This window comes from Mustelus asterias, chromosome 30, assembly GCF_964213995.1.
Source record: "Mustelus asterias chromosome 30, sMusAst1.hap1.1, whole genome shotgun sequence".
NCBI lineage: Eukaryota > Metazoa > Chordata > Chondrichthyes > Carcharhiniformes > Triakidae > Mustelus > Mustelus asterias.
This window is the reverse complement of record NC_135830.1, coordinates 20,009,585-20,034,948: the sequence shown is the minus strand read 5'-3', so window position 1 is coordinate 20,034,948 and position 25,364 is coordinate 20,009,585. Positions and strand designations below refer to the sequence as shown.

General features: G+C 49.2%; 2 protein-coding genes across 2 annotated transcripts in view; one reads left to right on the top strand and one right to left on the bottom strand.

Moving 5' to 3' along the window:
* LOC144480857 (uncharacterized) overlaps positions 1–25,263 on the top strand; it is a 29,638-nt gene extending 4,375 nt beyond the window's left edge. The window contains exons 2-4 of the mRNA XM_078200479.1: positions 2,195–2,409; positions 12,099–12,902; positions 23,412–25,263. Coding sequence (XP_078056605.1) covers positions 12,211–12,902; positions 23,412–24,015 — 1,296 coding nt within the window. The 5' untranslated portion in view covers positions 2,195–2,409; positions 12,099–12,210 and the 3' untranslated portion in view covers positions 24,016–25,263. The remainder of the gene's footprint in view (positions 1–2,194; positions 2,410–12,098; positions 12,903–23,411) is intronic.
* Positions 1–25,364, bottom strand: part of LOC144480947 (uncharacterized) — a 55,725-nt gene that overhangs the window by 9,573 nt on the left and 20,788 nt on the right. The window lies entirely within an intron of this gene.

The following is a 25,364-nucleotide window of genomic DNA, read 5'->3' as shown; positions in this document are numbered from 1 at the left end:
TCACCCTATCTATACCCCTCATAATTTTATCAAGAACTTCTATCAGGTCACCCCTCAGCTTCCGTCTTTCCAGGGAGAACAATCCCAGTTTATTCAATCTCTCCTCATAGCTAATACCCTCCATACCAGGCAGCATCCCGGTCAACCTTTTCTGTGCTCTCTCCAAAGCCTCTTTGGAGCTATACAAAACATACCGTTCATAGAGAAGGAAAGGAGAGAGTACAGAATGTAGTGTTACAGTCATAGCTAGGGTGTAGAGAAAGATCAACTTAATGCGAGGTAGGGTCCATTCAAAAGTCTGACAGCAGCAGGGAAGAAGCTGTTCTTGAGTCGGTTGGTACGTGACCTCAGACTTTTGTACCCTTTTCCCGAAGGAAGAAGGTGGAAGAGAGAATGTCCAGGGTGCGTGGGGGTCCTTGATTATGCTGGCTGCTTTGCTGAGGCAGCGGGAAGTGTAGACAGAGTCAGTGGATGGTAGGTTGGTTTGCGTGATTGGATTGGGCTACATTCACAAGCAAGCCTCTTCTATTGTTTCTTGCACGCTATACAAAGCATACCGTTCATAGAGAAGGAAAGGAGAGAGTGCAGAATGTAGTGTTACAGTCATAGCTAGGGTGTTTCCCAGAATGCTGCTAGCAATCAGCCAAGTCAGTCTGAAGGCCACAGTCTGAAAGCGTCACAATGCCCGACTGATTGACGGCAGCTCCAGACCAATAGGGACAGAGGGGGCGGGGCTAGAGGACGGGGCGGGGCTGGAGGACCGAGCGGAAGCGGCTGGTCCTCCAACCAATCGGAGTGAACGCTGGGCGGGGCGGGGCCGGGCTTGGAAGTGAAGCATGCGCAGTGGGAGCGATGACCCTGGAGAGATGCTTCATGCCCGGATGTCCAATCGGTTCAAGGGGGAGGGGGAGAAGAAAGACGGCGAGTCGGGCGGGGTTGGCTGATGAATCCGGGGGAGGGTGGACGGTGAGGCTTTGTAAACATGCTGCGTCAGCCCCGACCACTTAAAAAAAAACACGAAGTTTACCGGTCGCCCGTTCGCATCGGCTGGGTTCGCCGCCACCGCATTTGTTGGGGGCAACGCGCAGCGCATTGGCTGCGTGGCCGCCATCTTTATTAGGGGCGTTGTGCCAGCAGGGCGTTTGGGTGGCCGCCATCTTTATTAGGGGCGCCGTGCCAGCAGGGCGTTTGGGTGTCCGCCATCTTTGTAGGGGGCAATGTTGTCAATGAGGGGCAGGAGCCTGTTCCCCATTGTTCAGAATGGAGACAACCTGTCCATCAAAGTGCATCAAACCCTCTGGGTCTTATTTAAAAGCAAATTACTGTGGAAGCTGGAATCCGAAACAAAAACAGAAGATGCTGGAAAATCTCAGCAGGTCTGACTGCATCCGTGCAGGGAGAATAGAGCCAATGTTTCGAGTCTGCGTGACCCTTCGTCTGAAGTCTTATTGATGAATCAGAGTGGTGGCAGAAAAGGAAAGCAAAGGAAGCAAGTCCTGCTTTCGAGATCCCACCATCTGCTGGGAAGCCCTGCCCCGTGTGTCCAAAGATCTGCGGCTCTGTTCAGTACAATGAAGACCCATGGCTGAAACTCAACACTAAGTAGGGTGGCACAGCGGTTGGCACTGCTGCCTCGCAGCGCTAGGGACCTGGGTTCAATTCCCAACTTGGGTCACTACCTGTGTGGAGGTTGCATCCCCGTATCTGCGTGGGTTTCCTCCGGGTGTTCCTGTTTGGTCCCACACTCCGAAGATGTGTAGGTTAGGTGGATTGGCCATGGTAAATTGCCCTTTGGTGACCAAAGATGTGCAGGTTAGGTGGATTGGCCATGCTAAATTGCCCCTTTAATGTACCAAGATGTGTAGATTAGGTGGATTGGCCATGCCAAATTGCCCCTTAGTGTCCCAAGATATGTAAATGAGGGGGATTAGCCATGGCAAATATGGGGGGGGGTTACGGGGATAGGGTGGGGGATGGTCCTGGGTAAAATGCTCTGTCAGAGAGTCGGTGCAAGCACGATGGGCTGAATGGCTCATTCTGCACTGTAGGGATTCTGGGATTTTGGAAGCTCCTTTTTACAGAGGATTAGAAGGGGACGGTTTGCCCGCACTAAACCCAAACCAAGAGAATTGTTTGTCTTTTCTTGAATTTCCATCCTGGACTGATTTTGGTGACATATAAATCTCTTTTTCAGGAAGATTGACAGACAGAAAACTCCAACCAAATCTCACATCAAGAACTAGAATACAAAAGAACTAGAATTACAAGGCTCTGGTCAGAACACGTTTGGAATATTATGAGCAATTTTGGGCCCCATATCTAAGGAAGGATGTGCTGACCTTGAGGTCCAGAGGAGATTCCTGAGAATGATCCCTGGAATGACGTATGAGGAGCGTTTGAGGACTCTGGGTTTGTATTCGATGGAGTTTATAAAAATGAGGGGGGATCTCATTGAAACTTACAGAATACTAAAAGGCCTGGATAGAGCGGACATGGGGAAGATGTTTCCACTAGTAGGAGAGACTCGGACTCGAGGGCACAGCCTCAGAGTAAAGGGACGACCCTTTAGAACGAGATGAGGAGGACTTTCTTCAGCCAGAGGGTGGTGAACCTGTGGAATTCATCGCCACAGAAGGCTGTGGAGGCCAGGTCATTGAGTGTCTTTTAAGACAGAGATAGGTAGGTTCTTGATAGGTGAGGATATCAAAGGTTACGGGGAAAAGGCGGGAGAAAGGTTTCTCAACCCCAATCAGCCATGATCGAATGGCGGAGCAGACACAATGGGCCAGATGGCCTAATTCAGCTCCTGTGGTGGAGGTGGAGGGCTGTTGTAGGCTGCAAAGAGACATAGATAGGATGCAAAGCTGGGCTGAAAAATGGCAGATGGAGTTTAACCTTGATAAATGTGAGGTGATTCATTTTGGTAGGACTAATTTAAATGTGGATTACAGGGTCAAAGATAGGGTTCTGAAGACTGTGGAAGAACAGAGAGATCTTGGGGTTCATATCCACAGATCTCTAAAGGTTGCCACTCAAGTGGATAGAGCTGTGAAGAAGGCCTATAGTGTGTTAGCTTTTATTAACAGGGGGTTGGAGTTTAAGAGCCGTGGGGTTATGCTGCAACTGTACAGGACCTTGGTGAGACCACATTTGGAATATTGTGTGCAGTTCTGGTCGCCTCACTATAAGAAGGATGTGGAAGCGCTGGAGAGAGTGCAGAGGAGATTTACCAGGATGCTGCCTGGTTTGGAGGGTAGGTCTTATGAGGAAAGGTTGAGGGAGCTGGGGCTGTTCTCTCTGGAGCGGAGGAGGCTGAGGGGAGACTTAATAGAGGTTTATAAAATGGTGAAGGGGATAGATAGAGTGAACGTTCAAAGACTATTTCCTCGGGTGGATGAAGCTATTACAAGGGGGCATAACTATAGGGTTCGTGGTGGGAGATACAGGAAGGATATCAGAGGTAGGTTCTTTACGCAGAGAGTGGTTGGGGTGTGGAATTGACTGCCTGCAGTGATAGTGGAGTCAGACACTTTAGGAACATTTAAGCGGTTATTGGATAGGCACATGGAGCACACCAGGATGATAGGGAGTGGGATAGCTTGATCTTGGTTTCAGATAAAGCTCGGCACAACATCGTGGGCCGAAGGGCCTGTTCTGTGCTGTACTGTTCTATGTTCTATGTATCTCAGGGTCTTAACTGTTAGTGTTGCACGATTCGCCAGGGTCTGGGCATTAACAGCCTTTGGATCTAAGCATTGGGTTCCAGATCATTACCACGTGTTGCTTGAAACAGTTCTATTTCACATACTCCCTGTAGATCTTGTCCGAATTTAGAATCTGTGTTCCAAAATCTTTACACACTATCAGCTAACATGAACAGCTTTTCTTCATCTAACTCATCTGAACCTATTGTAAACTTGTACGCTTCTTATCAAATCTCTCTTCAAATCCACGCACCCCGGACATACTCTTTTCCACCTTCTTCCATCGGGAATAAGATACAAAAGTCTGAGGACGCGTACAAACCGACTCAAGAATAGCTTCTTGCCTGCTGCCAGCAGACCTTTGAATGGACCTACCTTATATTCAGCTGATCTTTCTCTACACCCTCTCTGTAACTGCAACACTATATCCGGCACCCTATCCAAGGCAGCATGTTGGCACAGTGGATAACACTGCTGCCTCACAGCGCCAGAGACCTGAGTTCGATTCCCGGCTTGGGTCACTGTCTGTGCGGAGTCTGCACATTCTCCCTCATAGCTCTTGCTGAAACTTTTCAATTTGTGTTCGTCATCCTTTAGCGAGCGGGAACAGTTTTTCAAAATTTAAACCTATCGTAAACTTGTACACCTCTATGAAATCTCCTCTCAATCTGCTTCACCCCAAGGAGAACAACCCTAGTTTCTCCAACCTAATGTTGTAACTATAATCCCTTATCCCTGACACCATTCTGGTAAATCTCCTCTGCACGCTCTCAAGGAGCCTCGCATCCTCAAGTGGGCGGCTCGGCGGCACAGTGGTCAGCACTGCTGCCTCACAGCGCCAGGGACCTGGGTTAGAACATAGAACATAGAACATTACAGCGCAGAACAGGCCCTTCGGCCCACGATGTTGCACCGACCAGTTAAAAAAAAAAAAAACTGTGACCCTCCAACCTAAACCAATTTCTTTTCGTCCATGAACCTATCTACGGATCTCTTAAACGCCCCCAAACTAGGCGCATTTACTACTGATGCTGGCAGGGCATTCCAATCCCTCACCACCCTCTGGGTAAAGAACCTACCCCTGACATCGGTTCTATAACTACCCCCCCTCAATTTAAAGCCATGCCCCCTCGTGCTGGATTTCTCCATCAGAGGAAAAAGGCTATCACTATCCACCCTATCTAAACCTCTAATCATCTTATATGTTTCAATAAGATCCCCTCTTAGCCGCCGCCTTTCCAGCGAAAACAATCCCAAATCCCTCAGCCTCTCCTCATAGGATCTCCCCTCCATACCAGGCAACATCCTGGTAAACCTCCTCTGCACCCTCTCCAAAGCCTCCACATCCTTCCTGTAATGTGGGGACCAGAACTGCACACAGTACTCCAAGTGCGGCCGCACCAGAGTTGTGTACAGTTGCAACATAACGCTACGACTCCTAAATTCAATCCCCCTACCAATAAACGCCAAGACACCATATGCCTTCTTAACAACCTTATCTACTTGATTCCCAACTTTCAGGGATCTATGCACACATACACCTAGATCCCTCTGCTCCTCCACACTATTCAAAGTCCTCCCGTTAGCCCTATACTCAACACATCTGTTATTCCTACCAAAGTGAATTACCTCACACTTCTCCGCATTAAACTCCATCCGCCACCTCTCGGCCCAACTTTGCAACCTGTCTAAGTCTTCCTGCAGACTACGACACCCTTCCTCACTGTCTACCACACCACCGACTTTGGTGTCATCAGCAAATTTGCTAATCCACCCAACTATACCCTCATCCAGATCATTAATAAATATTACAAACAGCAGTGGCCCCAAAACAGATCCCTGAGGTACACCACTTGTAACCGCACTCCATGATGAATATTTACTATCAACCACCACCCTCTGTTTCCTATCCGCTAGCCAATTCCTGATCCAATTTCCTAGATCACCCCCAATCCCATACATCTGCATTTTCTGCAGAAGCCTACCATGGTGAACCTTATCAAACGCCTTACTAAAATCCATATATACCACGTCCACTGCCTTGCCCCCATCCACCTCCTTGGTCACTTTCTCAAAAAACTCAATAAGGTTAGTAAGGCACGACCTACCTGCCACAAAACCATGCTGACTATCACCTATCAATTCATTACTCTCCAAATAACTATAAATCCTATCCCTTATAATTTTTTCCAACATCTTGCCGACAACAGAAGTGAGACTCACCGGTCTATAATTCCCGGGGAAGTCTCTGTTCCCCTTCTTAAACAATGGGACAACATTCGCTAACCTCCAATCTTCTGGTACTATACCAGAGGCCAACGACGACCTGAAGATCAGAGCCAGAGGCTCTGCAATCACTTCTCTTGCCTCCCAGAGAATCCTTGGATAAATCCCATCCGGACCAGGGGATTTATCTATTTTCAGACCCTCCAGAATATCCTGCACATCCTCCTTATCAACTGTAATACTGTCTATTCTACTCCCTTGCAACCCAGTGTCCTCCTCAGCTATATTCATGTCCCCTTGCGTGAACACCGAAGAGAAATATTGGTTCAATGCTTCACCAATCTCCTCCGGTTCCACACATAACTTCCCTCTGCCATCTATAACTGGCCCTAAACTTGCCCTAACCAACCTTCTGTTCTTGACATACCTATAGAACGCCTTAGGATTCTCTTTAACCCTATCCGCCAAAGTCTTCTCATGTCCCCTTTTAGCCCTTCTAAGCTCGCTCTTCAACTCCCTCTTAGCCAATCTAAAGCTTTCTAGTGCACTACCCGAGTGCTCACGTCTCATCCGAACATAAGCCTCCTTTTTCTTTTTAACCAACAAAGAAACTTTTTTGGTGCACCACGGTTCCCTAGCCCTACCAATTCCTCCTTGCCTGACAGGGACATACCTATCACAGACTCGCAGTAGCTGCTCCTTGAAAAAACTCCACATGTCGGACGTTCCCAGTCCCTGTAATCTCCTAGTCCAACCTATGTTTCCTAATTCTCTCCTAATAGCCTCATAATTACCCTTCCCCCAGCTAAAACCACTGGCCCGAGGTTCATGCCTATCCCTTTCCATCACTAAGGTGAACGTAACCGAATTGTGGTCACTATCACCAAAATGCACACCAACTTCCAAGTCTAGCACCTGGTCTGGCTCATTTCCCAGCACCAGATCCAATATAGCCTCACCTCTAGTTGGCCTGTCTACATACTGAGTCAAAAAACCTTCCTGCACGCTTTGAACAAAAACTGACCCCTCTAACGAGCTAGAACTATAACAATTCCAGTCAATATTAGTCAAGTTAAAATCCCCCATAACAATTGCCCTATTACTTTCACTCCTAAGCAGGATTGACTCCGCAATCCTTTCCTCAACCTCTCTAGAACTTTTAGGAGGTCTATAAAAGACTCCCAACAGGGTGACCTCTCCTCTCCTATTTCTAATCTCCGCCCATACTACCTCAACAGATAAGTCCTCATCAAACCTCCTCTCTGACACTGTGATACAATCTCTGACCAATAATGCTACCCCTCCCCCTCTTCTACCTCCTTCCCTACTTCGACTAAAACATTTGAACCCCGGGACCTGCAGCATCCATTCCTGCCCCTGCTCTATCCATGTCTCTGAAATAGCCACAACATCGAAGTCCCAGGTACTGATCCACGCTGCAAGTTCACCCACTTTATTGCGAATACTCCTGGCATTGAAGTATACACATTTCAAACCCTGCTCCACCCCACCTCTGCAATGCCGTGCATTGCAGTCCCCATCCATGCATCCCTCACTTTCAGCCCCACTACTCAGGATCCCTCCCCCCCCCCCGAATCAGTTTAAACCTCCCTGCATGGCCTTAGCAAATTTACCCCCCAGGATATTGGTCCCCTTCTGATTAAGGTGTAGACCATCCTTCTCATAGAGGTCACACCTTCCCCAGTACGAGCCCCAATTGCTTAAGTACCTGAACCCCTCCCTCCTGCACCATCCCCTCAGCCATGAATTCAAACCTTCCCTCTCCCTATTCCTCTCTAAACTATCCCGTGGTACAGGCAAGAGTCCAGAGATAACCACTCTGTCAGTCTTGGCCTTTAGTTTCCACCCCAACTCCATAAATCCCTGCCTAATATCCCCTTCCCCTATCCTCCCTATGTCGTGTGTCCCCACATGTACAATAACTTGTGGTTTATCTCCCTCCCCCCTAAGAGTCCTGAATACCCTGTCAGACACATCCCGGACCCCAGCCCCTGGTAGGCAACACACCAACCCTGAGTCCCTACCTTTAGTTCCGACCCTCCTATCTGTCCCCTTAATTGTGGAGTCCCCAATCACAAGGCCCAGTCTTTTACAGCCCCTAACCACCTGAGCTTTCTCACTCGGCTCACCCCCAGAGATCTGCTCTCTATGCTCAGTTGATTCCTCCTCAACTGTAGCCTCCAGCACCGAAAACCTATTATGGAGGGGAACCGCCCCAGGGGATTGTCTTCCCGATTGCTTCTTACCCCTCCTCCTGGCATTGACCCAAGCCTCATTTCTAGGAGTTACTATTTCTCTATAACTCCTATCAACTTCCACCTCCGCCTCCCGAATTATGCGGAGTTCCTCTACCTCCCCCTCCAGCTCCTTTACACGCTCCTCCAGAAGCTGCAATCTAATGCACTTCTTACAACTAAAATCTCCTGAAACACTACTGGATTTCCTCACCACATACATCCCACAGGAGATGCAGCATACTGCCTGAACTGCCATCCCTGAAACCAAAAAAAGAAAACAAAAAACTTCCCCACACTTCCCCAACTGTCACTCTCCACTGCAGCCCGAGCAACACTCCCTCACTGAGACACCAACTGTCACACTCTACTGCAGCCCGAGCAGCACTCCCTCACTGAGACAGCAACTGTCACACTCTACTGCAGCCCGAGCAGCACTCCCACAGTGAGACACCAACTGTCACACTCTACTGCAGCCCGAGCAGCACTCCCACAGTGAGACACCAACTGTCACACTCTACTGCAGCCCGAGCAGCACTCCCTCACTGAGACACCAACTGTCACACTCTACTGCAGCCCGAGCAGCACTCCCTCACTGAGACACCAACTGTCACACTCTACTGCAGCCCGAGCAGCACTCCCTCACTGAGACAGCAACTGTCACACTCTACTGCAGCCCGAGCAGCACTCCCTCACTGAGACACCAACTGTCAGTGGGTTTGATTCCTGGCTTGGGTCACTGTCAGTGCGGAGTCTGCACGTTCTCCCCGTGTCTACATAGGTTTTCTCCGGGTGCTCTGGTTTCCTCCTACAGTCCGAAAGACATGCTGGTTAGAGTGATTGTCAATGCTAAATTGCCCCTTAATTCTATGATAACTAACAAATGAAGCAGCTTAAACAATATTTCAGAATAAAAGGAAACAACTTTAATTTCTAACTTATAAGAACATAAGAAATAGGAGCAGGAGTAGGCTATCTAGCCCCTCGAGCCTGCCCCGCCATTCAACAAGATCATGGCTGATCTGAAGCGAATCAGTTCCACTTACCCGCCTGCTCCCCATATCCCCTAATTCCCTTATCGATCAGAAAACTATCTACCCGTGATTTAAACATATTCAACGAGGAAACCTCCACCACTTCAATGGGCAGAGAATTCCAGAGATTCACCACCCTCTGAGAGAAGAGGTTCCCCCTCAACTCTGTTCTGAACCGGCCCTCCCTTATTTTGAGGCTGTGCCCTCTAGTTCTGGTTTCCCTTCTAAGTGGAAAGAATCTCTCCACCTCTACCCTATCCAGCCCCTTCATTATCTTATATGTCTCTATAAGATCACCCCTCATCCTTCTAAACTCCAACGAGTACAGACCCAATCTGTTTAATCTCTCCTCATAAGCTACACCCCTCATCTCCGGTATCAACCTGGTGAACCTTCTCTGCACTCCCTCCAAGGCCAATATATCCTTTCGCAAATAAGGGGACCAAAACTGCACACAGTACTCCAGTTGCGGCCTCACCAGTATCCTGTACAGTTGCAGCAAGACCTCCCTGCTTTTATACTCCATCCCCTTCGCGATAAAGGCCAACATTCCATTTGCCTTCTTGATCACCTGCTGCACCTGCAGACTGAGTTTTTGCGATTCGTGCACAAGGACCCCCAGGTCCCTCTGCACAGTCGCACAATGTAATTTTTCTCCATTTAAATAATATTCCAATTTACTATTATTTCTTCCAAAGTGGATAACCTCACATTTGCTAACCTTATATTCCATCTGCCAGATCCTCGCCCACTCGCTCAGCCTATCCAAATCTCTCTGCAGACTTTCCGCGTCCTCCATGCAATTCGCTTTCCCACTCACCTTCGTGTCATCAGCAAACTTGAATACCCTACATTCAGTCCCCTCCTCCAGATCATCTATGTAAATGGTAAACAATTGAGGCCCCAGCACCGATCCCTGCGGCACGCCACTGGTCACCAACTGCCAACCAGAAAAGCACCCATTTATCCCAACTCTCTGCTTCCTGTTAGATAGCCAATCCCCAATCCACACCAACACCTTACCCCTAACTCCGTGTACCCCAATCTTCTGCAGCAACCTTTTGTGAGGCATTTTATCGAACGCCTTCTGGAAATCTAAAAACACCACATCCACCAGTTCCCCTCTGTCAACCGCACTAGTGACATCTTCATAAAAGTCCAGTAGATTCGTCAAACACGACTTTCCCTTCATGAATCCATGCTGCGTCTGCTTGATCGAACCATTCTTATTCAGGTGCTCTGTTATTTCCTCTTTAATAATGGACTCTAGCATCTTCCCAACTACGGACGTTAAGCTAACCGGCCTGTAGTTACCCGCCTTTTGTCTACTTCCTTTTTTAAACAGCGGCGTAACAGTAGCTGTTTTCCAGTCAGCCGGCACTACCCCAGAGTCCAGCGAATTTTGATAAATTACTACTAACACATCTGCTATTACCTCAGCCATTTCTTTCAGTCTTATCTCTGTTTCAGTTCCAAATAAGCAACATTCCTCTTACAAACTTAAAAGACACTTTTGGCACCCATAAATATATTTGCTATAATGAGTTTGTAGACAGACTTGAAGCTTTCAGAGAAAGGGAATGAGTTTCAGTAGCTTGCATAAAACCTCCGCCTTCAAGCAATTCCCAGCCAGAACTGAAAAGCTGTTTCTCTGCGACAGACCTAGCTCCTCCCATTAACCACATAATGACATGACCCTTCCAATCTAAACACACATTCCATCCCTTTAATCAAATATCACAGGGGACCTTTTCTTTCTGTAAACAAAAGTCCATTAGCTCTATCTTAGTGAACACGACATGGCAAAAGTGAGTAATTATCCTGCTCTCCCAGCATCTGAGCTAAATATTTTCTGGACATACCAACTACCTGCAGAAAAAAGCTGAATTTTAAATTTTCGCCTTAAACAGAAAAAGCTATATATATAGTTTAAAAAAAAATTTGGTTATTAGTGTCATGGGCAGGCTTACATTAACACTGCAATGAAGTAACTGTGAAAATCCCCGAGTCACCACACTGCGGCGCCTGTTTGGGTACACCGAGGGAGAACTTAGCATGGCCAATGCACCTAACCAGCACGTCTTTCGGACTGTGGGAGGAAACCGGAGCACCTGGAGGAAACCCACGCAGACACGAGGAGAACGCGCAGACTCCGCACAGACAGTGACCCAAGCCGGGAATCGAACCCAGGTCCCTGGTGCTGTGAAGCAGCAGTGCTAACCACTCTGCCATATATTGCATATATATTTATTCATGTCAATAGCTCACTATCATCACAAGATATCATCATAGAAATCATAGAAACCCTACAGTGCAGAAGGAGGCCATTCGGCCCATCGAGTCTGCACCGACCACAATCCCACCCAGGCCCTACCCCCCACATATTTTACCCGCTAATCCCTCTAACCCAAGCATCCCAGGACTCTAAGGGGCAATTTTTTTAACCTGGCCAATCAACCTAACTCGCACATCTTTGGACTGTGGGAGGAAACCGGAGCACCCGGAGGAAACCCACGCAGACAGGGGGAGAACGTGCAAACTCCACACAGACAGTGACCCAAGCCAGGAATCGACCCCGGGACCCTGGAGCTGTGAAGCAGCAGTGCTAACCACTGTGCTACCGTGCCGCCTTTTCTCCCTCCTTTATTTTCGTCCCATAGATTACAGAGTCTTGTGTAGATCCAGACTGGGTGATAGTTTCCCTTCCCTGAAGGACGCGAGTGAACCAGTTGCGTTTTTACAACAATCCATCAGTTTTCACAGTCACTTTTTCCCAGCGCTGGCCCCACAAGTTACCAGATTCATTCAGATCAATTTCACAACCTGTTTCTGTGGGTTGTCTCTCACACCCGTTTTTCTGTTTTAAATCAATTTCACAGGGTGTTAGAAGGAGAGGATTTGCAGTCGGGGAAACTGGAAACCAAACATCACATCAAGACCAGGCAAGAGGCCCAGGAATCATGAGGTCCTGAATATCATCATCTTTTGAACATGGAAGGAAAAAGCACCGTTCACGCTGGGGAGAAACCGTGGAAATGCGGGGAATGCGGGAAGGGATTCAGTTACCCATCGGATCTGGAAATACACCAGCGCAGTCACACGGGGGAGAGGCCATTCACCTGCTCTGAGTGTGGGAAGGGGTTCACTCAATCAACTGACCTACTGAGACACCAGCGAATTCACACCGGGGAGAGGCCATTCCCCTGCCCCAAGTGTGGGAAGGGATTCACCCGGTCATCCGACCTGCTGAGACACCAGCGAGTTCACACCGGGGAGAGACCACTCACCTGTTGCGAGTGCGGGATGGGATTCAACGATTCGTCCAACCTAATAAGACACCAGCAAGTTCACGTTGACGAGAGACCTTTCAAATGCCCAGACTGCGGGAAGTGCTACAAAAGTTCCACAAATCTAATGCGCCACCGACATGTTCACACCGGGGAGAGACCGTTCCGGTGCCCTCACTGCGGAACTGGGTTCAGGCGATCATCTCAACTCGCTCTACACCAGCGAGTTCACACCGGGGAGAGACCGTTCGCCTGCTCTGTGTGTGGGAAGAGATTCACTCAGCCAACCCACCTGCTGACACATCAGCGAATTCACACTGGGGAGAGACCGTTCACCTGCTCCGAGTGTGGGAAGAGATTTACTCGGTCATCCAGCCAGCAGAGGCACCAGCGAGTGCATAAATAAGTATAGAGATTGGATTTTGCTATTAATCAAAATTCAGGACTGAACAAACCATGCTCATTGGTGTCTGTTTCTGCTGATAAGAAACATCGTCCCAGTGTTTGGGGTTAATATTTTATATTTAATAGTTTAAATGAAATGTTGAAATTTGATTAAAAGTCCAATGAAACCATTGTAAAGTTTCTGGGTGTCCAGATCACCAACAATTTGTCCTGGTCCCTCCACGCCAACGTATAGTTAAGAAAACCCACCAAAGCTAAGGAAATGTGGCATGTCCACAGCGACTCTCACTAATCTTTACAGATGCATCGTGTTTAAGCCTCTTGATTGCTGTGGAGTAAAAGAGATGTGAGTTCTGCTTTTTCATAAAATACCTTTATTTCTTTGATCCAACTTCACATACAATTCTCCACTGACAGTCTGCAGGTGCAACAGGTGATCAAGAAGGCAAATGGGACGTTGGCCTATATCGCAAGGGGGATAGAATATAAAAGCAGAGATGTCTTGCTGCATCTGTACAGGGCATTGGTGAGGCCGCAGCTGGAATACTGTGTGCAGTATTGGTCCCCTTATTTGCGGAAGGATATATTGGCCTTGGAGGGAGTGCAGAGAAGGTTCACCAGGATGATACCAGAGGTGAGGGGTGTTGATTATGAGGAGAGACTGGGCAGATTGGGTTTGTACTCGCTGGAATTTAGAAGGCTGAGGGGGGATCTTATAGAGACCTATAAGATAATGAAGGGGCTGGATAGGGTAGAGATGGAGAGATTCTTTCCACTTAGAAAGGAAACTAGAACTAGAGGGCACAGCCTCAAAATAAAGGGGGGTCAGTTTAGGACAGAGTTGAGGAGGAACTTCTTCTCTCGGAGGGTGGTGAATCTCTGGAATTCTCTGCCGACTGAAGTGGTGGAGGCTACCTCATTGAATATGTTTAAATCACGGATAGATGGATTCCTGATCGGTAAGGGAATTAGAGGTTGTAGGGATCAGGCGGGTAAGTGGAACAGATCCACTTCAGATCAGCGGGGCAGGCTCGAGGGGCTAGATGGCCTACTCCTGCTCCTATTTCTTATGTTCTTATGACAAATAGTGCCACCTTTATATATCAATGACTTCAATGGGGCATGGTTAGTAAGTTTGCAGATGACACTAAGATTGGTGGCATAGTGGACAGTGAAGAAAGTTATCTTCAATTGCAATGGGATCTTGATCAATTGGGCCAATGGGCTGATGAATGGCAGATGGAGTTTAATTTAGACAAATGCGAGGTGATGCATTTTGGTAGATTGAACCAGGGCGGGACTTAGTTAATGGTAGGACATTGGGAAGAGTTACAGAACAAAGAGATCTCGGGGTACATGTTCATAGCTCCTTGAAAGTGGAGTCACAGATGGACAGAGTGGTGAAGAAGGCATTCGGAATGCTTGGTTTCATCGGTCAGAACATTGAATACTGGAGTTGGAATGTCTTGTTGAAGTTGTACAAGACATTGGTAAGGCCACACTTAGAATACTGTGTGCAATTCTGGTCACCCTATTATAGAAGGGATATTATTAAACTAGAAAGAGTGCAGAAAAGATTTACTAGGATGCTACTGGGACTTGATGGATTGAGTTATAAGGAGAGGCTGAATAGACTGGGACTTTTTTTCTTTGGAACGCAGGAGGCTGAGGGGTGACCTTATAGAGGTCTATAAAATAATGAGGGGCACAGATCAGCTAGATAGTCAATATCTTTTCCCAAAGGTAGGAGAGTCTAAAACTAGAGGGCATAGGTTTAAGGTGAGAGGGGAGAGATACAAAAGTGTCCAGAGGGGCAATCTTTTCACACACAGGATGGTGAGTGTCTGGAACAAGCTGCCAGAGGTGGTAGTGGAGGCGGGTACAATTTTGTCTTTTAAAAAGCATTTAGACAGTTACATGGGTACAATGGGTATAGAGGGATATGGGCCAAATGCGGGCAATTGGGATTAGCTTAGGGGTTTCAAAAAAAAAGGCGGCATGGACAAGTTGGGCCGAAGGGCTTGTTTCCACGCAGTAAACCTCTATGACTCTAAGATCCCGGTTGAGGCCGTCCTCATGTGTGCGGAACTTGGCTATCAGCCTCTGCTCAGCGACTCTGCGCTGTCGTGTGTCATGAAGGCCGCCTTGGAGAACGCTTACCCGAAGATCAGAGGCCAAATGCCCGTGACCGCTGAAGTGCTCCCCAACAGGAAGAGAACACTCTTGCCTGGTGATTGTCGAGCGGTGTTCATTCATCCGTTGTCGTAGCGTCTGCATGGTCTCCCCAATGTACCATGCCTCGGGACATCCTTTCCTGCAGCGTATCAGGAAGACAACGTTGGCCGAGTTGCAAGAGTAGGTACCGTGTACCTGGTGGATGGTGTCCTCACATGGATGGCATCTCCACATTAAAGCTCTTTTCACAGTCAGTTCAATGGAACGCTCTCACTCAGGTGTTTGTGTGGCTCGGTGCTTTTCCAATCACACTGATGTTTGAAATCCTTTCCCTCAGACAGCCCAAACTCTGAGGCCAATGACATTCTAGACCATATGCATCACATATCGAGGCATGATATTTTTTCACTGTTTGCAAATCTGCACCAAACAATATTCTGTAAAAATAAAAGTCACCACTGTAAGAAAATGATAGAAATTTTGAACAGACAATTCTAGTTTCTCTGGAACATTTTTTCCTCTCTTGTTCCCCCAAATCTGTTCGAAAGACGTGCTGGTTAGGTGCACTGGCCGTGCTAAATTCTCCCTCAGTGAACCTGAACAGGCGCCGGAGTGTGGTGACTAGGGCATTTTGACGGTATCTTAATTCACTTAATATCGCTCGGGCTAGTGGGCGGCATGGTGGCACAGTGGTTAGCACTGCTGCCTCACAGTTCCAGGGACCCAGGTTCAATTCCAGCTTGCACGTTCTCCCCGTGTCAGCGTGGGTTTCCTCCGTCTGTGCTGGTTTCCTCCCACAGTCTAAAGATGTGTCGGTTTGGTGGATTGACCATGCTAAATTGCCCCTCAGTGTCAAGATGTACAGGTTAGGTGGATTAGCCACGATCAATGTGCACGGTTACAGGGGGGTTAGCGCACAGGATTGGGCCGAGGTAGCAAGCTCTTTCTGAGAGTCACTGCAGACTTGATGGGCCAAATGGCCTCTTCTGCCCTGTAGGGATTCTATGATAACTTTTATCCACTCTGGTTCGATGGGTGCTGAGATTGCTGATAAGTCCAGTGTCTGATCTGCAGACTCTGCCACACATTGGACAGAGTGCCGAATGTAGTGTTACAGTCATAACTATGGTGTGGAGAAAGATCAACTTAAGATATGATGGGTCCATTTAAAAGTCTGATGACATTGACGGACAGATTATTGTTGTCACACAAGCTCACCAGTTTCACTCTTTCCTGTACTCCATCTCGTCATTGTTTGAGATCCGACCCACTACGGTGATGTCTGAGAACACGTAGCAACCGACTCAAGAACAGCTTCTTCCCTGCTGCCATCAGACTTTTGAATGGACCTACCTCGTATTAAGTTGATCTTTCTCTACACCCTAGCTATGACTGTAACACTATATTCTGCACCCTCTCCTTTCCTTCTCTATGAATGGTATGCTTTGTCTGTATAGCGCACAAGAAACAATACTTTTAACTGTATGCTAATACACGTAACAATAATAAACCAAATCAAATCAACGAACTTGAAAATCGAGCTGGGGTGGAATTTGGCCACACAGTCATAAGTGTCGTAAGGGGCTGAGGACAGAACCTTGCAGAGCACCTTGTGGGAAGTAGAATCATAGAATAGTGTCCCTACAGTGCAGAAGAAGGCCATTCGGCCCATTGAGTCTGCACCGAATAGTTCAAAAGTTTAGCTCATAACCTCACGTATTTACCCCGCCAATCCCTCTAACCACATCTTTGGACACTAAGGGACAATGTAGCATGGCCAATCCACCTAACCTGCACATCTTTGGACACTAAGGGACAATTTAGCATGGCCAATCCACCTAACCCGCACATCTTTGGACACTAAGGGACAATTTAGCATGGCCAATCCACCTAACCCGCACATCTTTGGACACTAAGGGGGCAATTTAGTGTGGCCAATCCACCAAAACCTACACAGAGAACAGAATAGAATTTGGGGCGGCACGGTAGCACAGCGGTTACGCACTGCTGCTTCACAGCTCCAGGGGACCTGGGTTCGATTCCCGGCTCGGGTCACTGTCTGTGTGGAGTTTGCACATTCTCCCCGTGTCTGCGTGGGTTTCCTCCGGGTGCTCCGGTTTCCCCCCACAGTCCAAAGATGTGCGGGTTAGGTTGATTGACCATGCTAAAAATTGCCCCTTAGAGTCCTGAGATGCGTAGGTTAGAGGGATTAGTGGGTAAATATGTAGGGATATGGGGGTAGGGCCTGGGTGGGATTGTGGTCGGTGCAGACTCGATGGGCCGAATGGCCTCCTTCTGCACTGTAGGGTTTCTATGATTTCTATGAGAGTTAACATTTGCAATGCCAGCTGATTGTTGTTGATGGGCTGAGTGTTAATACTGAATGTGAGTTTCTAGTTCTCGCACAGGTCTGGATGTCAATCTGATTTCACACCTTCCTCTGAACACTTTCCAAACTCAACTCCAACTCATTGCCCATCCCTTCACTAAACACCCGGATGGACAATCACCACCTCAAGATGGCGGCGCCCTCCGGTTGCCCGGGTAACCCGGGCCCTGCCTCCGGGGGCGGGAGGGTTGGGGGGGGAAGGCCTGCCCACTCCCCTTCTTCCCTCACCAAGATGGCCGGCCCTGATGGCTCCGCTCCCTCGAGATTCGCGCGTCCTCCCCCAAGATGGCGGCCGGTGATCCGTGGAGGAGGGAGGGAGGGGGGAGGGTCAGTTCGGATGACCCGGATGAGCCTCCTCCTATTGGTCCGGAGCTGCCTGTCAATCACCACCAGGCCCATTGTGAGCTGGAGCATGCGCAGTGTGGCTGTTGCTACTGGACTCAGGCAGGGTGAGTGAAGGAGGCCCCAACAAGAGCCATTGGTTTTATTGTCAGTCTGCAGACTGGAGCTGGAGAACTGAACCCAGGCAGAGGAGAGGGAGGGAGAAAACTGGGAGTGGAGGAAAGAGATGGTGAGATGGGTTTGGATTTCAGTCCAGGGAGGAGTGAGAGTGTTTGATTTATTGTTGTCACATGTATTGGGATACAGTGAAAAGTGTTGTTTCTTGCATGCTTTACAGACAAAGCATACCATTCATAGAGAAGGAAAGGAGAGGGTGCAGAATGTAGTGTTACAGCCATAGCTAGGGTGTAGAGAAAGATCAGCTTCATGCGAGGTAGGGTCCATTCAAAAGTCTGACGGCAGCAGGGAAGAAGCTGTTCTTTTGGGTCGGTTGCTACATGGCCTCAGACTTTTGTATCTTTTTCCTGATGGAAGAAGGTGGAAGAGAGAATGCCCGGGGTGCGTGGGGGGGGGGTCCTTGATTATGCTGGCTGCTTTTCCGAGGCAGCGGGAAGTGTGGACAGAGTCGATGGATGGGAGGCTGGTTTGCGTGATAGACTGGGGTTTCCTTCACCACCTTTTGTACTTTGCAGTCTTGGACAGAGCAGGAGCCATGCCAAGCTGTGATGCAACCAGAAAGAATGTTGTCGCAAGTATACACTGAAAAGTATTGTTTCTTGCACGCTATACAGACAAGCCATACCGTTCATAGAGTACGTAGGGGAGAAGGATTTTATTTATTGTTGTCGCATGTATTGGGATACAGTGAGAAGTCTTGTTTCTTGCCTGCTATACAGACAAAGCATACCGTTCATAGAGTAGATTGGAAAATGATTTAATTTACTATTGTCACATGTCTTGGTATGCAGTGAAAAGTTTTTTCTGTGCAGCCTCAGCACAGACAGTGACCCGAGGCCGGGAATCGAACCCAGGTCCCTGGTGCTGTGAGGCAGCGGTGCTAACCACCGTGCCACCCCCAGTGGAATAAAATCCAAAGTTGTGAGAAATACTCAGCAGGTCTGGCAGCTTCTATCCATTGGAATAGTCAAGGTTAGAGGTGATGAGTGAATGGATGAGAGTTTCAGAAGCAGTTGAGCTGAGATTGGGGTGAACCAGCTGACTCTCCCCAGGTGGACATGGGCAGTGTTCAGATTTCCAGCATTCAGAGTATTTTATTTGAATGCTCTGCGGTTTGAATCTGGGGCTAAATATGACACCAAGATTGTGACCAGTCTTGTTCAGCCTTGGACAATTGCCAGGAAGAGGGATGGGGGTCAGTGGTTACACAATAGAATCCCTACAGTGCAGAAGGAGGCCATTCAGCCCATTGAGTCTACACCGACCACAATCCCACCCAGGCCCCATCCCCATAACCCCATACATTTACCCTAGCAAATCCCCCTAACATTAAGGGGCAATTTAGCATGGCCAATCCACCTAACCCACACATCTTTGGCCTGTGAAGGAAACCCGAGGAAACCCACGCAGACACAGAGAGAACATGCAAACTCCACACAGACAATGACCCGAGGCCGGAATCGAACCCAGGTCCCTGGCGCTGTGAAACATAGAATCACCATAGAATCTACAGTGCAGAAGGAGGCCATTTGGCCCTTCGAGTCTGCACTAACCACAATCCCACCCGGCGCAATCCCCTTGACCCCATGCATTTTCCCTAGTTAGTCCCTCTGACACTAAGGGGCAATTTAGCATGGCCAATCCACCTAATCACATCTTTGGACTGTGGGAGGAAACCGGAGCGCCCGGAGGAAACCCACGCAGACACGAGGAGAATGTGCAGACTCCACACAGACAGTGACACAAGCCAGGATTCGAACCTGGGTCCATGGTGCTGTGAGGCAGCAGTGCTAAGCACTGTAGAATCGCCGCATTGCAGATGAAGGCCATTTGGCCCATCGAATCTGCACCGATTCTTTGAAAGAGCATCTGACCCAGGCCACTGTGCTGCCCTCAAAGTTCAGTTCATCCAGTACCAGGGATTTGGACAGTTTGCAACCAAACAGGTGCCGGAGAATCATAGAATCTGATGGTGCAGAAGGAAGCCATTTGGTTCATCGGGTCCGCACCGACCATAATCTCACTCGGGCGCTATCCCCATAACCCCATGCCCTCACCCTAGCTAGTCCCCCTCATACTAAGGGGCAATTTAGCATTGCCAATCAACCTAACCTGCACATCTTTGGACACACAGGGGCAGTACGGTGGCACAGTGGTTAGCACTGCTGCTTCACAGCGCCAGGGACCCGGGTTCGAATCCTGGCTTGTGTCACTGTCTGTGCTGAGTTTGCACATTCTCCTCGTGTCTGCGTGGGTTTCCTCCGGGTGCTCCGGTTTCCTCCCACAGTCTGAAAAACGTGCTGGTTAGGGACATTGACCAGGACAGACAACATGGGGACTTTCACAGTAACTTCATTGCAGTGTTAATGTAAGGCTTACTTGTGACTAATAAATAAACTTTTACTGTACTTTTGCATTACTTTGGTGGGGGAACCTACAGGCGTTGGTGTTCACGGGCACCTACATCTCTGACCACTGTACATGGTGAAGGTTGAGGGTTCTGCCAGTGTTTAGTTCTTTGGGCGGCACGGCAGCACAGGGGTTAGCACTGCTGCCTCACAGCGCCAGGGACCCGGGTTCAACTGGCCTCGGGTCACTGTCTGTGCGGAATCTGCACGTCCTCCCCGTGTCTGCGTGGGTTTCCTCCGGGTGCTCCGGTTTCCTCCCACAATCCAAAGATGTGTAGGTTAGGTGCATTGACCATGCTAAATTGTCCCTGAGTGTCAGGGGATTAACAGGGTTAACCGTGGGGTTACGGTATAGAGCCTGGGTGGGATTGTGGATGGTGTGGACTCGATGGGCCGAATGGCCTCTTTCTGCACTGTGGGAATTCTATGATTCTATGAAGTTGTCGATGAATAAATTTCGCTCCTTCATCCAGTATTGCTCCTACATCCCACTTCCTGTCTTTTAGAACCATAGAAAATTACAGCTCAGAAACAGGCCTTTTGGCCCTTCTTGTCTGTGCCGAACCGTTTTATGCCTAGGCCCACTGACCTGCACTTGGACCATATCCCTCCACACCCCTCTCATCCATGAACCCGTCCAAGTTTTTCTTAAATGTTAAAAGTGACCCCGCATTTACCACTTTATCCGGCAGCTCATTCCACACTCCCACCACTCTCTGCGTGAAGAAGCCCCCCCTAATATTCCCTTTAAACTTTTCTCCTTTCACCCTTAACCCATGCCCTCTGGTTTTTTTCTCCCCTAGCCTCAGCGGAAAAAGCCTGCTTGCATTCACCCTATCTATACCCATCAAAATCTTATACACCTCTATCAAATCTCCCCTCAATCTTCTACGCTCCAGGGAATAAAGTCCCAACCTATTCAATCTCTCTCTGTAACTCAGCTTCTCAAGTCCCGGCAACATCCTTGTGAACCTTCTCTGCACTCTTTCAACCTTATTTACATCCTTCCTGTAACTAGGTGACCAATACTGTACACAATACTCCAAATTCGGCCTCACCAATGCCTTATATAACCTTACCATAACACTCCAACTTTTATACTCGATACTCCGATTTATAAAGACCAATGTACCAAAGGCACTCTTTAGATTCCAGGTCCAGACTGGATACCAATTTGCTTTCACTGAAGGGTTTACTGAACTAATCGAGTTTTTACAACAATCCGGCAGTTTTTAAAAAAAGTTTATTTGTTAGTGTCACAAGTCGGCTTACATTAACACGGCAATGAAGTTACTGTGAAAATCCCCCAGTCGCCACACTCCGGCGCCTGTTCGGGTTACACTGAGGGAGAATTGAGCACGGCCAGTGCACCCTAACCAGCACGTCTTTCAGACTGTGGGAGGAAACCGGAGGAAACCCACGCAGACACGGGGCGAACGTGCAGACTCCGCACAGACAGTGACCCGAGCCGGGAATCGAACCCGGGTCCCTGGCGCTGTGAGGCAGCGGTGCTAACCACTGTGCCACCGCGCCGCCTTTTTGGTTTTCATGGTCACTTTATCCCAGCGCCGTCCCCACAAGGGACGGCAAGGTGGCACACTGGTCAGCATTGCTGCCCCACAGTGCTAGGGACCCGGATTCGATTCCCCCCCCTTGGATCACTGTCTGTGTGGAGTTTGCACGTTCTCCCCGTGTCTGCGTGGGTTTCCTCCGGGTGCTCCGGTTTCCTCCCACAGTCTGAAAGACGTGCTGGTTAGGTTTATTGGCCGTGCTAAAATTGCCCCTTAGTGTCAGGGGGACGAGTGGGGATAAATGCATGGGGTTATGGGAAGAGGGCCTGGTTGGGATTGTGGTCAGTGCAGACATGATGGATCGAATGGCCTCCTTCTGTACTGTGGGAATCTATGATTAATGTGAGCCGACTTGTGACACTTCGGAATAAACTTTAAAAATAAATGACCAGATTCATTCAGCTCAATTTCACAACCCGCCTTTTTGTTTCTGTGGGTTCTCTCTCACTCCCTTTTTTTTGTTCAAATTTCACAGATGATCAGTAGGGGTGGGCACAGTGGTTAGCACTGCTGCTTCACAGCGTCAGGGACCTGGGTTCGATTCCCGGCTCGGGTCACTGTCTGTGTGGAGTTTGCACATTCTCCCCGTATCTGGGCAGCACGGTAGCACAGTGGTTGGCACTGCTGCTTCACAGCTCCAGGGTCCCGGGTTCGATTCCCGGCTCGGGTCACTGTCTGTGTGGAGTTTGCACATTCTCCCCGTATCTGGGCAGCACAGTGGTTAGCACTGCTGCTTCACAGCTCCAGGGTCCCGGGTTCGATTCCTGGCTCGGGTCACTGTCTGTGTGGAGTTTGCACATTCTCCTCGTGTCTGCGTGGGTTTCCCTCCGGGGTGCTCCGGTTTCCTCCCACAGTCCAAAGATGTGCGGGTTAGGTTGATTGGCCAAGGTTAAAAATTGCCCCTTAGAGTCCTGGGATGCGTAGGTTAGAGGGATTAGCGGGTAAATATGTGGGGGTGGGGCCTGGGTGGGATTGTGGTCGGTGCAGACTCGATGGGCCAAATGGCCTCCTGCCGCACTGTCGGGTTTCTATGATTTCTGCGTGGGTTTCCTCCGGGTGCTCCGGTTTCCTCCCACAGTCTGAAAGACGTGCGGGTTAGGGTGCATTGGGCCGTGCTAAATTCTCCCTCGGTGTAACCCGAACAGGCGCCGGAGTGTGGCGACTGGGGGATTTTCACAGTAACTTCATTGCAGTGTTAATGTAAGCCTGACTTGTGACACTAATCAATGAATTTTGCTTTTACTTTACTTTAAGGGGAGGATTTGCAGTCAGGAAAGTGGAGCTGAACATCGCACATCATTCATTGTGACCTGGGTATTGCTGGATTTTTGCACATGGAAGGGAAAGGCACCGCCCATAGTTGGGAGAAACCGTACACGTGCTCCCTGTGCGGGCGAGGATTCAACCGATCGTCAGACCTGTCGCGACACAAGCGCAGTCACACCGAGGAGAAACCTTGCAAATGCGGAGACTGCGGGAAAGGGTTCAATTTTCCGGTTCAGCTGGAATCTCATCGGCGCAGCCACTCGGGCGAGAGGCCCTTCACCTGCTCCGAGTGCGGCAAGGGGTTCACTCTGTCGGGTAACCTGTTGGCGCACCAGCGGGTCCACAGCCAGGAGAGGCCTTTCAAGTGCCCGGACTGCGGCAAGTGCTACAAGAGCTCCGGGGAGCTGATGCGCCACCAGCGCGTCCACACGGACGAGCGGCCGTTCCGGTGCTCTCGGTGTGGGACCGGCTTCAAGCAGCTGTCCGACCTGACCGTGCACCAGCGCGTCCACACCGGCGAGAGGCCCTTCACCTGCTCGGCTTGCGGGAAGGGCTTCACTCAGCTGGCCAACCTGCTGACCCACCAGCGCATTCACACCGGGGAGCGGCCGTTCACCTGCTCCGTGTGCGGGAAGGGATTCACCACGCTGTCCAACCAGCTGGAGCACCAGCGGGTTCACACCGGGGAGAAACCGTTCACCTGCTCCGTGTGCGAGAAGGGGTTCGCTCACTCTTCCACCCTGCTGAGACATCAGCAAGTTCATAAGGATGCTTGAGAACGCCGCCACCCTCAAGCTCCTCTCTGAACTCCTCACCGTCCTGACTTAACACGGAACAGTACAGCACAGGAACAGGCCCTTCGGCCCACAATGATGTGCCGAACATGACACCAAATCAAACTAATCCCTTCTGCCTGCCCTTGGTCCACATCCTTTCTACTCCTTGCATATTCATGTGCTCATCTAAACGCCCCCATCGTATCTGTCTGCACCACCCTGCTCCTACCCTCTATGTTTCTACTGGGATCAAAGATTATGGGGAGAAAGCAGGATTATTGCGTTGGAATATTGCGTGCAGTTCTGGTCACCTCGCTATAAGAAGGATGTGGAAGCGCTGGAAAGAGTGCAGAGGAGATTTACCAGGATGCTGCCTGGTTTGGAGGTTTGTAGGTCTTATGAGGAAAGGTTGAGGGAGCTAGGGCTGTTCTCTCTGGAGCGGAGGAGGCTGAGGGGAGACTTAATAGAGGTTTATAAAATGATGAAGGGGACAGATAGAGTGAACGTTCAAAGACTATTTCCTCGGGTGGATGGAGCTATTACAAGGGGGCATAACTATAGGGTTCATGGTGGGAGATATAGGAAGGATATCAGAGGTAGGTTCTTTACGCAGAGAGTGGTTGGGGTGTGGAATGGACTGCCTGCAGTGATAGTGGAGTCAGACACTTTAGGAACATTTAAGCGGTTATTGGATAGGCACATGGAGCACACCAGGATGATAGGGAGTGGGATAGCTTGATCTTGGTTTCAGATGAAGGTCGGCACAACATCGTGGGCCGAAGGGCCTGTTCTGTGCTGTACTGTTCTATGTTCTATGATTAGGCTCTTGAGTTGGACGATGAGCCATGATCGTGATAGATGGTGGAGCAGGCTCGAAGAACCAAATGGCCTCCTCCTCCTCCTATCTTCTATGTTGATCACCCGTGTTCCACACACCTACCGCTCTGTTTTTTTATTTTAAAAACACTTGCCCCTCACATCTCCTTCGAACTTTCCCCCACCTCTCACCTTAAGACGTTTCGACATTTCGGCTCTGGGGCAAAAAAAGATTCTGACTGTCACCCCTATCCACGCCTCTCATAATTTCATAGACTTCTATTGGGTCTCCCCCTCAGCCGCTCCAGAGAAAACAACCTGAGTATGTCCAGCCTTTTTCTCGTGTCTGCGTGGGTTTCCTCCGGGTGCTCCGGTTTCCTCCCACAGTCCAAAGATGTGCGGGTTAGGTTGATTGGCCATGCTAAAATTGCCCCTTAGTCTCCTGAGATGCGTAGGTTAGAGGGATTAGCGGGTAAAAATATGTAGGGATATGGGGGTAGGGCCTGGGTGGGATTGTGGTCAGTGCAGACTCG